The 14,304-nt window shown below is 47.5% G+C and overlaps 1 protein-coding gene across 1 annotated transcript; it reads left to right on the top strand.

The window, feature by feature from the left end:
- Positions 1-5,833: 5,833 nt before the first annotated feature.
- LOC132579280 (uncharacterized) lies at positions 5,834-13,933 on the top strand. The gene is made up of 7 exons (XM_060249547.1): positions 5,834-6,044; positions 6,821-6,983; positions 7,680-7,823; positions 8,812-8,934; positions 11,050-11,289; positions 12,251-12,376; positions 13,647-13,933. Exons 1-7 carry the CDS (start codon positions 5,899-5,901, stop codon positions 13,827-13,829), a joined length of 1,125 nt encoding a protein of 374 aa, XP_060105530.1. The 5' UTR covers positions 5,834-5,898; the 3' UTR covers positions 13,830-13,933.
- The last annotated feature ends 371 nt before the right edge of the window (positions 13,934-14,304 follow it).

Consider the following 14,304-nt stretch of genomic DNA (forward strand, 5'->3'; position numbering starts at 1 on the left):
AAAACCCACCACTTTTATGCACCATTTGGGAATTTATGGTGTTCCTTTTGGTGGACAAGGCTCAACGTCATCTTCCATGTTTTACAGTTAATAAAGGAAGACAGTTTATTCAGGTTTTATGTCTCACCACAGTGGAAATTTTGTCAAACCTTTTTCCTTCTCCCTTTTTACAGTTTATCTGGATAGCTATTATTTAAGCAAAATGCCACTGATACTCCAAATGGGGAGGGACGATGGCTCAGTGGTAGAGCATCTGCTTGGTAAGCAGAAGGTCCCAGGTTCAATCCCTGGCATCTCCAACTAAAAGGGTCCAGGAAAATAAGTGTGAAAAATGTCAGCTTGAGACCCTGGAGAGCCACTGCCAGTCTGAGTAGACAATACTGACTTTGATGGTCCAAGGGTCTGATTCAGTATAAGGCAGCTTCATATGTTCATATGTTCAAATAATGCTGACACAAGCTAAGCAGTCATAGCAAGCAACAGCATGAGTGAAATACATTTGTTTCCTTCACCAAATTTCCCACAACACACGTAAGAATTTCCCTTGTTGGAACAAAAATTTCTCTCTTCGCTTATTTTAAGCTTAACTGGACTAGGGCTACATTCTGAGAGCACAAAATACGCTTTTCACTGTGAAACAAGCAGTCACGGCACCTGGGTGGGTACCAACTATACTGCAGCTTTAGAGGTGGCAGCCTTGCTTGGAATAAATTCCTCAGAGCCAGGAGGAGATGCTGAAAATGGCTGAAAGAGATGACACCTGTTCTATTTTTCTTGAGAAGTATCCCTCCCAAGCCACCAAACAGTCTCTCAGACTACAGTCCTTCAGCTCCAAGCCTCCAGAAGCTTATGTGCCCTACCAGCAAAGGCCCTTGCCAAAATACAAAGAAATTCAGAAAAATCACAGGGCCATGTAGGGTTTCCAGGTCCGACTCAGGAAATATCTGGGGACTTTGGGAGCAGAGCCAGGAGACTTCAGGAGTGGAGCCAGGAGCAAGGTTGTGACAAGCACGATTGAACTCCAAAGGGAGTTCTGGCCATCCCATTTAATGGGACCATGATCCCTTTAAATGCCTTACCTTCATTGGAAATAATGGAGGGTGGGGCACCTTCTTTAGGGGTCCATAGAATTTGATCCCCTTGTCCAATCTTTTTGAAATGTTGGAGTTTTTTGAGGAGAGGCATCAAATGGTATGTTGAAGATTTGGTGCCTCTACCTAAAAAAAAATAGCCGCCCCCCCCCCCCCGATCCCCATAAATCAATTCTTCATTATACCTTATGAGGATCAGTCTCCGTAGGGTATAATGGAGTGCCCAGCTGACATTCATCCCCTCCCTCTGCTTTCTGATGACCCTAAAGTGGGGAGAAGGCCTCCAAACCAGGGGATCCCCTGCCTCCAACTGGGGATTGGCGACCATCGGTTAGCTTGCGAGTGTGTGTGACTGGCCCAAGGTCACCATGAAAGCTCTTGTGGCCTGAGTATCCCAGATTCTGATCCAAAGCACTAGATCACAGATTAGGGTTTCCAACATCAAATTCTAAAAATTATGCACAAAGGATCTTATAGCCAGCCAATGAACAGTATGATTTTATGGTGACGAACACTGAAGTTCAGAAGGTTTCAGCTTTCCCATTATTTGAGGGGGGGGGGGGCTGCAGTGCAACCAGCTAGATTGCTTGCAGTTAGCAATGGATGCAGCCCTTAAATGGGAGGAGGGATTGCCTGGAAAACGGAATAGAAGGAGGTGGCTGGGTTTCTCTTGACAGCTACATTTAAGCCATGAAGTCCCAGGCAATGACGTTCCTGAATCAGGAACATTTGGAACTGTATCATGATTCATCCCAAGATCTACCAGTAGATCACAATCCACCCTTCGCCTGCCTCTGATGTTCAAAGTTCACTTTTTAAAAAGTTCCTTGAAACACAGAAGACTTATTTTCCCATGCTGTTGCCTGAAAGTGCCTTTCAGCCATAAGCAAGGGCAATTATTTACATTCTTGAGTGTCAAACATTATCTATTTACTTAGTTCATTTATAGTCTGCCTTTCTTGTTGAGACCCAATTACAATTGCAATAAGAAAAGTCTAGTGTAACCTACAATGCAATAAAAGTGAATTGCAAAATTACAGAATGATGCATTAAGAGAAGTTTAATACGCGGTACAAGAAACAATGCAACCAAGCATTACTATAGAATCAGAAACCAACGCATTGAAAACAGTATACTTCCCTTGGACTCCACAACTTGTTCCAAAGCCTATTCTCATCCTTCGATCAGATATTCTGTTCCCCTGCAGTGCCTGCCAGGCTAAAAGTAGCTCCAAACACTGATGGCTGAGGGGAAAGGACTGGAGGAACATAATTCTAGGGGCTTATGGAACTGGAGAGGCCATGTGATTTAACTGAAATAATGTTTTGGTTGGGTGAGGTCTGGGTAGCACAAAGGAGGGTCCAGAGGGAATCTGGGTCTGGGGGCCTGTAGAAGCCCTGTGAGCATGTAAGCTGACTTTAGTGCACAATATAACACAGACTTCAGCATTATCCTCTAGGCTGAATGTTGTTATCTGCAGAAAGGCCCGTGACAAAGATTTCTGCCTCCTCTCTTGTTTTGGCTTGACCCCTGCATGGCTGGAGACATGCAGCAATAGACCAGAACCCCTTAGCTCTGGTGGTGCAAATTGCAATGGCCAGGGGGCTGAAGTTGGTACACAGTTCCTTATTCATTCCTTATTTGTAGGGTTGCCAATCCCCAGTTGGGGACAGACGATCCCCCAGTTTGGAGGCCTTCCTCTTGCTTCAGGGTCATCAGGAAGTGGAGGGGGGGGAGGAAATGTCTGCTGGGCACTCCATTATACCCTATGGAGAACAGTTCCCATAGGGTATAATGGAGAATCAATCCATGGGTATTGGGGGCTCTGACAGGCTGGAGTTTTTTTTAGGTAGAGGCACCAAATTTTCAGCATGGCATCTAGTGCCTCTCCTTAAAACACGCCCCCCCCCCCCAAACACACACACAAGTTTCAATAAGATTGGACCAGGGACTCCAGTACTGAGTCCCAAAAGAAGGTGCTCCTATCCTTCATTGTTTCCAAATGGAGTGAAGGCATTTAAAAGGCATACAGTCCTTTTAAATGTGATGACCAGAACTCCCTCTGGAGTTAAATTGTGCTTGTCACACCCTTGGTCCTGGCTCTACCCCCAAAGTCTCCTGGCTCCACCCCCCAACTCTCAGATATTTATTGAGTTGGACCTGGCAACCCTACTGGAGAGCCAGTTTGGTGTAGTGGTTAAGTGTGCGGACTCTTATCTGTGAGAACCGGGTTTGATTCCCCACTCCTCCACTTGCACCTGCTAGCATGGCCTTGGGTGAGCCATAGCTCTGGCAGAAGTTGTCCTTGAAAGGGCAGCTGCTGGGAGAGCCCTCTCCAGCCCCATCCACCTCACAGGGTGTCTGTATTGGGGGAGGAAGGTAAAGGAGATTGTGAGCCGCTCTGAGACTCTTCGGAGTTGAGGACGGGATATAAATCCAATATCTTCTTCTTCTACTTATTCATGACTTTCATTAATTCAGCCAAAAAAGATTGAGGAGAGTTTAAAAGTTCTGAATCCCAAAATAAGGCTTAGACCACCATAAATCATACACCCTCATATTCAGGGGACTCTCCCCTTTGAGGGACGTTTCATGGTCCAAAGCGCAGTTTTCGTGCCAGCTGCCCCAAAGTGGGATGGCCCCAGACAATCACACAGGCAAACACTGGGGGCAGACCACAGCCCAAAACATTTGGACCACCCCAAATGACACATCCCTCACTCCAGAGACTGTCCCCTTTCCCCCGCCCCAGCAACGTAACACATGTACAAGTGCACAAAAAATAGTCTCTTCTCTTCTCCAGATACAAAATTGTTGGAATAACTTTACACAGGAAAATATTTTATTTGCTTCCACAAATTTGGAAAGAATGGCAGCTGGCATCTGTATGATGGACTGATGGAACAACAACACTCAGGACATGGCAAGATAAAGGCCACAGAAGCTGTCTTTAGCAATATTCTGAAGAGACATCCACTTTTGCTGTGTGTCAGTCATGTACCTTAATGTTCCCTCTCCCACACTGCAGGAGGGAAGACTCAAATTTCCAGGGACACTTCATCAAAAGTATTGGAAACAAAGTCACAATTCAGGTTTTTTATGACTTATTATTTCACAGTCCATCCATCCTGGTTGGCTTGCAGTTAACTGTACTGTGAGCTTCCAGGGCATGAGGGCCACCAGTGACCAGGGGGCATGTAAACATACTTTTTACTCCAAAACAGGGTTTTGTTTGTAGAAAATGCCCAGCAGGAACACATTTGCATATTAAGTCACACCCCCTGATGTGACCATTGTTCCGCACAAGACTTTTTAAAAGAAAAGGTCCAGCAGGAACTTATTTGCATACTATACCACGCCCTCTGACACCAACCCAGCCGGAACTGCGTTCCTGTGTGTTCCTGCTCAAAAAAAGCCCTGCCTTAAAACACAATAGTTTAGACCTGGATCCTCCTGTACGTTCTCCTTACTAACCCACTGCTCCTTGGAGCTCTCAAAGCTCACTTCTAAGAAAAGTCTGTGCACTCCCCAGGTGTGTAGAACAAGGGTTTGTGCCAACTTGAGGTGGCTTTGGCATGCCTTGGTGACAACAGCAAATATCTCACCATAGGAGTCACCATCAGACCAGGCACCGTTGAAGGAGAAGAACACTTATGATTGGGAATGATAAATCCATCACACATACAAAGCAAAAATCCATATAAAATGAATGGACTTTATATATTTGATACTGTTTTGTTCACAGTTTTAGCCACATGGGTGAAGCAACATCACACATGTTAAAAAAAAAAATAACTTTTCAAGTGGCTGATGGTTTTGCTGAGAATTATAAGCTACTTCACACAGTTATGATTGACAGTCTGAATCTAGTATACCTAAAGCAATGAAAACTATGGATTGTGGCAATTATACTATGACATTTTAGTCCTACAAGCCATATTGGAACCACACTCCGTTTCAAACATATTGGTGCATAGGGCACCCCACTTCAGCCCCTCCAGGACTCAAATTCTTCCCCCAAGCAACTTCCTTCTCCTGCATCCTTTTCCAGGGCTGCTATTGCAGCCGCATTGTAGCTTGCTTTTCTCCCAGCTCCCTCAGTGGCTCTTTGCTTCCTGCCTCTTGCATCCCTCTCCCCTCCCATCACACTCTCACACACAGAGCACTGTGACTGCTTCCTTCTCCAGGGCTGCTCCTCCTCTTTTGGGGAGGAGAATGGGGAGGAAAGAGAGAGAAAAGAAGATTGGAGTCCCATGGCAGGTTTAAGATTAACAATGTTTTATTCTAGGTATAAGCTTTTGTGTGCAAGCACACTTCTGAGGAGTTAGGGAGGGAGAAAGGGAGGGAGGGTGAATGGATGGATTCTTCTGACAAGCACAATGTGCATTGAGGAAATTGTTTTGGCTTATTCTGAAAAGTTGTTTTAAACAAGATTGGATTTCTCTGTTCTTATCTGGATTTATTTGCTTTCATAGAGACCCTGATTAGAAATTAGAACACTTGGATTGGTCCTGGGACAACCTTTGAGAGGTGGGGGGTTTCCCAAGCCTAGTGATGACAAATTGCCAAGGAACTGATACTAGGGCCAGAGGCTGAGAAATCCAGCACTGGGGCTGTTGGAGAGGAACTTCCCCTTCCTGCCTTCTTGACATTCAGCAGCTGACAATGACTCTTTTCCTCTGTGAAAGTCCACAGCAAGACTTCCTGGTTCTAGGGGCACTGTGGTTGCATGTGTGGAGGGGTGCTGAGCCACTCCAAGGCTTCTGCAAGAACAAACAGAGCTTCTCACACAAAGACATCCCCCGCCATGGAGGCAGGGTCATTTTTGGCTTTCCAGCATGACAGAACAGACCTCCTAGCTGCTCTGGAGAAGCAGAGCCACACTGGGGACTTTGCCCAAGCTCCATCAGCTGAGAAGACTCCCAAAGGACAAGATGCAGAGACAAATCCCAGGTGAGTCAAACAGTTTCTCTCTGAGTGATGGGCCAGAATAATTACCCAGAAGGAAAAAGACCAGGATCAGTCATGGCTGGTCACTGACCTCCTGTGTGGACCTGATGAGCTCCCCAGTTGCACCACCTTTCCTTCCGTAAATTGGAGATACCTGGTTAAACACAATAAAAGGTGGAGGTTATATGCTTTCTGTGGGGCAAGCCTCACCTCTTAAAATGCTTGCAATGGTCTCTGGAGAGGGTGGAGATGTGCCTGAGTTCCATGGCTTTGTAGATTCTTGGATGTGCACTAGGGAGAATTGCACTGAACCCCTGCTCAGCCATGAAGCTCATGTTGACCTAGGGCCAGTTACTGTAACAGATCTCAGTGGATGGTTATGTAGGTTTGACTCACTAATGAAAACCAGATGTAATTTTTTCTGAGAAGTGGGTGTGGGAAACAACAGCAAGGGCCCCCAGCATGAAGTCTGAGAAAGCCACACCTTTCAGAATGAGTTTGCACCAAGTTAGAGAAATGAGCCAGGGAGGAAAATCAAGGCTGGGAAATGCCCAGACATGGGCACGGGGGACGGTGGGGGCGCATATTGGAAAACTCTGTGATGCCGTGTTACGTCATGGCTCCTCAATGAGATTAATCTTCCAGGGGTTCTATGGTCACCCTAAAATAATGGAGGGAGTTGATATAAGGTGGGCTTTGACTGGTGATTCAAGAGTTATTTGAATGACTGCTTCTCTTTTAAAGATGATTTGACCCCCCCCACACCTTTCTGATCTCAGGCAGTGCCCTTCTCACGCACACATCGAAGAAGTCCTGCCTGACAGGAGTGACTCGGAGGAAATCATCACCTATATCTCTGAGAACACGACTGTGACTTCAGCTGATGAGGAGAAGCTGCTGCTTCTCAACAGGAATACAGAACTGCGTCGAATCAACAAGGAGGTGGGTGTTGGGAATGAGGGGAAGGGAGGCCTCATGCCCTGGATCTGGGCAGATTGACAGGACTGAGGCTTGAGAGCCTTTGCAGGATTAAGGTAGAAGAAGATGTGGATCTAAGGTCAGAGGCAAGACCTAGCCGGGATCCCCAGAGATAAGGACTGGACCCAGTTGAAGAAAATAGCCAAAGAAGCCCAAAGAAGGGTACAAGAAATGTTGGCGGAAGGGAAGCTGGGCCAGTTTTCTTCCTCAAGCGAAACTCTACTGATAAATTTGCCTCTCCCTTAGGTTTGTTTAAGGGAGGAATCCAGGGCTTTTTCAGGGCCTTTTCAATGCAGTGCCACAACTATGAATCCCTCTCCTCAGAGACAACTACTGGCCAGGCTTCGTCACCAATCAAGGTTTAAGTTTTCCGATTCTGTTTGCATTTCTGTTAGATTTTATTAAACTGTTTTTCTGTTACTTTTGTAAAATGGTTTACGTCACTCTGATGTACAGGAAAACAGTCACAATGTTTTAAATGTATTTAAAAATTACCTTTTGCGGATTCTCTGTCTAAATTAAGGAGCTGTGAGGTGATTATTTGACAGCTTCTGCTCCCCTTTGGGGGCCTCCCACACCCCCATGGGAAAAACTCCGTTCCAGCAGACACCTCCTATACAATCCTTCCCTGTTACTTCCTCCTCTTTCCACTCCCTACAGCTGATGAAGCTAAATCAGGACTGGGACTACATCTATCACTCCACCAGCCTGGGGCTGCAGCACAGAGTGAGGGTCCTGCAGGAGGAGGTGGCTGCGCTCAAGCTGCAAGCACAGAGCCTCTCTGCAAAGCTAGAACATGAGCAGGTGAGTGCCTGCAGTGGTTTGGCCCCTCCACTTCCACCCCCACCCCACCCCTAGTCTGAACAACCTAAGCCAGGGCCTCATGTTTTCTTGATTGTATAGGTACTTTCAAATATTTTGAAAATGGAGTGTAGGCACCACGAAATCACCAAATGTTGGGAGGTTGCAAGCCAAACATCTTATGAACATATGAAGCTGCCTTATACTGAATCAGACCCTTGGTCCATCAAAGTCAGTATTGTCTTCTCAGACTGGCAGCAGCTCTCCAGGGTCTCAAGCTGAGGTTTTCTACACCTATTTGCCTGGACCCTTTTTTGGAGATGCCAGGGATTGAACCTATCTTCCTATGATGGAGGCAGCAGTTCCTTCCTGAAACGGTGCTTCCTGCAGACACAAAGTGGATGCCTCCAGACTTCTTCTGAAGCACCTCCTTCTCCAATGAGGCAGAGGAAAGTCATGGAAAGAAGCAAATGAGCACCAGGAAACCCATCAGGGGTCACCATGGTGCCCATAGGCTTACTGACCTAAGGCAGTAAGGGTAGGCAAGGGACAGAGAAGTAAGATTTGGGGAGACAAATGGTGGAGGAGGCACTGAGTTACAGACAGGAGAGTCCAAGGAGAAAATGCAACTGTGGGACAACTCATGGTTTGGGTTGCCAACCTCTAGGTGAAGCCTGGAGATCTCCCAGCATTACAAAACTGATTTCCAGACAACAGAAACAGAACAGCTGCTTTGGAGGGAGGATTCTGTGTCATCCCATCCCTGCTGAGGTCTGTCCACTCCTCAGATCCTGCCTATCAGGTTCCACCCCCAGAATCTCCAGGAATTTCCCAACGCAGAGCTGGCAACCTTACCAATGACCAAAGACAGATGAAGTTATGTGTTCTTCCTAGGATGGAATAAGGGAAGGGAAGCAAAAAGCAGGGGCAGGGGTTGAACCATGTATAAGGTCTCAGACAGTTCTCTGCTTCTTCATTCTGTCTGCCACAGAACAAGAGAGAGTATTATGAACAGACCCTCTTCCAGGAGCTGAAGAGGAGCCAGTCTTTACAGGAATATGTGAGACACCTGGAAGGCAGACAGTTTCCCAGCCCAGGCAGGCAGGCAGCACCGGTAAGTTCCAAGGGATCTGTCTGGAGGGCTGGCTCTTGCGACTGGAAAAGGTAGGCCTGTAAGGAAGGAGATGGGGTAGCTGGTCTGGCTAACTCTAAGGATAGGAGGACAGCCTCATACCGTCAGAACCATGTGCTTCCTAGTAGCTCAGCATTGTTTCCCTTGAATGGGTGTGGCTCGAAGGTCTCAGGCAGAAAAAGGTCTTCCAAGCAGCTGCTGGGAGAGATTATTTCGCTGGAGAGGCCAGGAGGTGAAGCCGCCATGTTCTACAGGCAAGCAGGTGCCTATCATTAAGAACATAAGAGAAGCCATGTTGGATCAGGCCAATGGCCCATCCAGTCCAACACTCTGTATCACACAGTGGCCAAAAATTTATTTATATATATACACACACACACACACACACACACACACTGTGGCTAATAGCCACTGATGGACCTCTGCTCCATATTTTTATCTAACCCCCTCTTGAAGCTGGCTATGCTTGTAGCCGCCGCCACCTCCTGTGACAGTGAATTCCACATGTTAATCACCCTTTGGGTGAAGAAGTACCTCCTTTTATCTGTTCTAACCCAACTGCTCAGCAATTTCATTGAATGCCCACGAGTTCTTGTATTGTGAGAAAGGGGGAAAAGTACTTCTTTCTCTACCTTCTCCATCCCATACATAATCTTGTAAACCTCTATCATGTCACCCCGCAGTCGACATTTCTCCAAGCTAAAGAACCCCAAGCGTTTTAACCTTTCTTCATAGGAAAGTGTTCCAAACCTGTAATCATTCTAGTTGCCCTTTTCTGCACTTTTTCCAGTGCTATAATATCCTTTTTGAGGTGCGGTGACCACAATTGCACACAGTATTCCAAATGAGACCGCACCATCTATTTATACAGGGGCATTATGATACTGGCTGATTTGTTTTCAATTCCCTTCCTAATAATTCCCAGCATGGCGTTGGCCTTTTTTATTGCAATCGCACACTGTCTTGACATTTTATCTACCACGACCCCAAGATCTCTCTCTTGGTCAGTCTCTGCCAGTTCACACCCCATCAACTTGTATTTGCAGCTGGGATTCTTGGCCCCAATGTGCATTACTTTGCGCTTGGCCACATTGAACCTCATCTGCCACGTTGACGCCCACTCACCCAGCCTCAACATTGTCATTCTCCCTGCCCCATTCTATCAAGTGAGACCATTTCCTTCTATCTAGCTCAGTAACTTCTTCTCTACCTGGCAGCAGCTCTCAGGTCTCAAGTGCAGGGCTTTTTTTTGTATCTCCTTTGCATTTTAGGCCACATACCCCTAATGTAGCCAAGAGCTTACAATGTAAGAAGAGCCCTGTAAGCTCTTGGAGGATTGGCTACATCAGGGGTGTGTGGCCTAATATGTTAAAGAGTTCCTGCTACAAAAAAAAAGCCCTGCTCAGGTGCAAGGTCTTTCCCAGTCCTGAGATCCTTTCAACTGGAGTGGTCATTTACACAGTGCCTTACGGAGAACAAGATGACCAGTCCTTGTCCTGAGGAAACTACAATCTACGATTTCAAGTAAGGGAGACAAAAAAGGGAAGGCAGCAGAGGCAGGAATAAACCAGAGGAATATTCAGTTTACCAGCTAAGGTGTACCTTGAGTGGGGGCTGGCCCATTTTCATTACAGGTGTTCCCAGGCCATCTGTTTCGTTTATGCCACATATACATTAAATGCCATATTTATATCATTTTTGCACCATTCAGATGTAGATGGTTTGAAACGCAGACATTGATTTTGACAGGGCTTTTTGGGCAGAAAAAAGCCCAGCAGGAACTCATTTGCATATTAGGCCACACCCCCAATGTCACCATTGTTCCACACAGGGCTTTTTTGTAGAAAAAGCGCAGCAGGGGCTCATTTACATATCAGGCCACACCCTCTGATACAAAGCCAGCCGGAACTGCGTTCCTGTGTGCTCCTGCTCAAAAAAAGCCCTGGATTTTGATTGTATATATAACAAATGTCATTAGTGCACGGCAGGGATGGGGGAGTCAAGCATGGCCATGAAATTCAGTAAAGTGTCTGTGGTGGAGCCAGCTGTCTATGTCAAGATTAGACTAACCCCAAAACTTCCTGTTCTCTTCCTTAGGAATCCCAAGTATCTGCACCCCTCCCTTATGAAGACTTCTCAGCTTCCCAGCACGTGCTTCCTACAAAGAGCTCAAAGGAGAATATACCAAGCCAGTGCCACACACCAGCTCCAGCTGCCTATGGCCGCAAGCCCGAGGAGTGTCAGTGCTTAGCCCCACAGAGCGTAGCTGGGATGGCAGTGGCTGCAGAGAAAGAGGTCTCTGACCTCAAGGACCACCTGGAGGCCCTGAAGTGCCAGGTAATTGAGAGAGGAAAGCACTTTCAGCTGCCACATCAGGAAAAAGAACCTCCTGCCTAGCTACACCTTGATGTGTTTGCCAGTGAAGAGCAACATGGAGCATTGTAAGCCAAGGAGGGGAGCTGTCTGGTAGAGCAAAGCAAGATGCAGCCAGCAAGGGGCCAGGGCTCCCAGTAAGAACTGAGGCCAACTGGGATGGGTGAATGATAGGGCAGCAGCAGCAGGGCTTTGCAACTGCCAGGGCTCCTGTGCGTCAGACTGTTTAAAATTTATTTACAAAATTCATGTCTTGTCTTTCTGGCCAACCAGGGGCACACCAAGATGGCTAACATTTGTACTAACCCTCATGGCCGCCTAGGCAAGGCTAACATCTGGCGCACACACACACACACACCCCGCACTGATAACATCACAGAGTCCCATGGGGGGGCACCCAATTAGGCCACAACCTAGACAATCACCTAGTTTGTCTAGTGGCAGGGCTGGCCCTGCTAACCCTGTGCATGCAGAATCCAAAAATCAAAAGCCAACCAAAGGGCAACCAAAATGAGACAAAACTGTTAGCAAGCGTTTGAGTTCCCCAGAATTCTTCATTGGGCTGGGTGCTTTCTAAAAGGGTGGGGGAGGGGTTGGGATGTTTCAGGCCATGGCTGCAGCCTCGTCAGCACTCTTGAGTAAAATGCAGATGTGAAAGAGCGCTGGCTGCCCACAACCTTTTTCCACTTCAGGAATGATGCTGGTGAAGCTTTCCCCATGCCTGCAAAGCTGCATCTCTTTAATTTCTCTTGCTCATTCAGCTGTTCACGAGCCAGGAGCCTCGATAGTGGGAGAGCCTGACAGCTCCAGCAAGGCAAGTCAGAAGCCACTGCAGAGCTCTCTGAACATGGGCATTCACCTTGTGGCCAGAAGCCTTGCAAATGGCAGACAAGCCTGCTTCTGCTCTACACTTCTTCTTTTGCAGACAGAGATCTATGAGGCAGATTACAGGACTGAGCAAAAGGATCGGCAGCGAATCAAAGCAGAGAACGCAAAGCTCAGGCAGAAGGAGGAGGAGATGAGGCAGCAGATGGCCTTGCTGGAGGAGCAGGTGAGCTCAGTCTTCTGTCAGCAGCCACACCCCGGATGAGGCAAGTGGGCACTTCCAGGTGGGGGGGGGGGGGGAAACAAGAGAATTTTGACCACAATGGGCAGCTTCAGGGTGGTCAAGGGTCACATGGGCAGACGGACAGTCTGCCTCCCACAGCTTTCTACAGAGATTAAATTATCATGAAGGCACATTGGTTCCAGTGGGGGTGGAGTGAGGATGGAAGGCAAAGTAACGGAAGAGTTGGCTTAAGACATCTCGAAGGAGAGTAAAACAGCATCTGCAGTGAGACTCTGTTCACTGTCCCCACCCCACCCCTATATGCATGCAGACATTCTATGTGGCTGGCTTGCCTCTGGTGTCAATGACCAACTCCTGGTATGATGTGGGGGGGATGCTGTGCAGGATTGGCATAGGGAATAGATTCCGCCCCCTCATCCAGCTTCCAAGGGATACACAACGCATGTCACCACCATGCCCAAATTATACATTATTATTTTTAATGTGGAGCCACCTGCTTCTCCCGAACTGACTAATAGCACTTTCACACAGGCTAAATAATGTTGTTTCAATCCACTTCAGTAACTGTTTGCAAATGGATTTTGCCATTTCACACAGCAAAATACAGTTGCAAAGTGCACTGAAAGTGTTATTTAGTGTGTGTGAAAACACCTCAGACAGTCTAGCATCAGATGTGAGGGCACTTGTTTCCAAGTGCATGGGACCTCGATCCAAATTGGGGCCACAGCCCAGTGGAAGAAGTGGCTTCAGCCTTCCTCCTGGAAAAACAGCAGAGGGTGACGCTTCTCCCCTTCCCTATGCCGCTGTCCCAAAGTGAATGAGGACCCTGAGCCTGCTTGTGAAACAAGTTCCCTCAAACCTAATGCCTGAGCCAGTCAGATAGGAAAAAATACAGACACTACACATTATAAATAGTAAGGCATAGTTTGAGACCAAGAACAGGGCAGGCATGGAGAACTAGAGAATTTTATGCAAAGGGAAAGGGTTGAAGCAGGTTGAGCACAGTTTGCTCACCTGGCTCCATCTCCCTCCTCTCTCTTCAAGTGCAGAAGGCACTTATGGACCAGCGGCCTGCACAGCCAGCAGTAGGGCGTGGCAGCAGAAGCTGGCTTTCCGCCCTCTTTGAAGTTACCTTCTTTGTTTCAACTGTCATAGCTTTCCTAGCAGTACTGTACTCCTGCTAGCAAACAACACATTACTAAGAGCCACCCTCCACCCACCTAGTCTCCCTTTTCTCTCCCACTTTATGCAGCTGAAGATCTTTGAGGACGACTTTCGGAAGGAACGCTCAGACAAGCAAGTGCTTCAGCGCCTCCTGAAGAGAAAGCCTGAGGCCAAGAAGCCTGTCCCGCCCCATCACTGCAGGGGTCAGGAGAAGCCCTCAAATGGTTCCTGTAGCTGCAGCTGCCACAGCAAGAACCACCATCACCAGTGACAACAGGCGTGCACAATGCGTCCCCAGGGTTCGGAGGCAAAAAGCCCTCAGCCTCCCCCTGCTGCACAAACTAAAAACCAGAGCAGAGCCTCCTGAGCTGGCAAAGAGCATATTTTCTGCCTTTGGTGACTATGCCCTCCCTCTTTGCTTGTGGCAGGCCCACCAAAAGGAGGTTTGGCAGTGTCTACCCTAGTCTCTCCAAAAGACAAAGCTGGCAGTGCAACAGACAAATCTCTTCCTTTCCAGAACAGCATTCCAATATTAGTGCTTGAATGCTCAAAATTCCTGTCATGCTAGAGATTCATGATCAGATCCCCCCAGTGGGTACTTGGGTCTCAGATAACAGCCATAGGGACAGGGGTGGAGGAGAGATACAGATCCAGACTCTAGCCCTAGAGATGGAGTTAACTCCTTGCTCATGAAGCTGACCCTCCCAGTCTCCTTTAGAGGAGGGGAAATGAACAAGCCCAGTATT

Source organism: Heteronotia binoei, chromosome 11 (assembly GCF_032191835.1).
Source record: "Heteronotia binoei isolate CCM8104 ecotype False Entrance Well chromosome 11, APGP_CSIRO_Hbin_v1, whole genome shotgun sequence".
Taxonomy (NCBI): domain Eukaryota; kingdom Metazoa; phylum Chordata; class Lepidosauria; order Squamata; family Gekkonidae; genus Heteronotia; species Heteronotia binoei.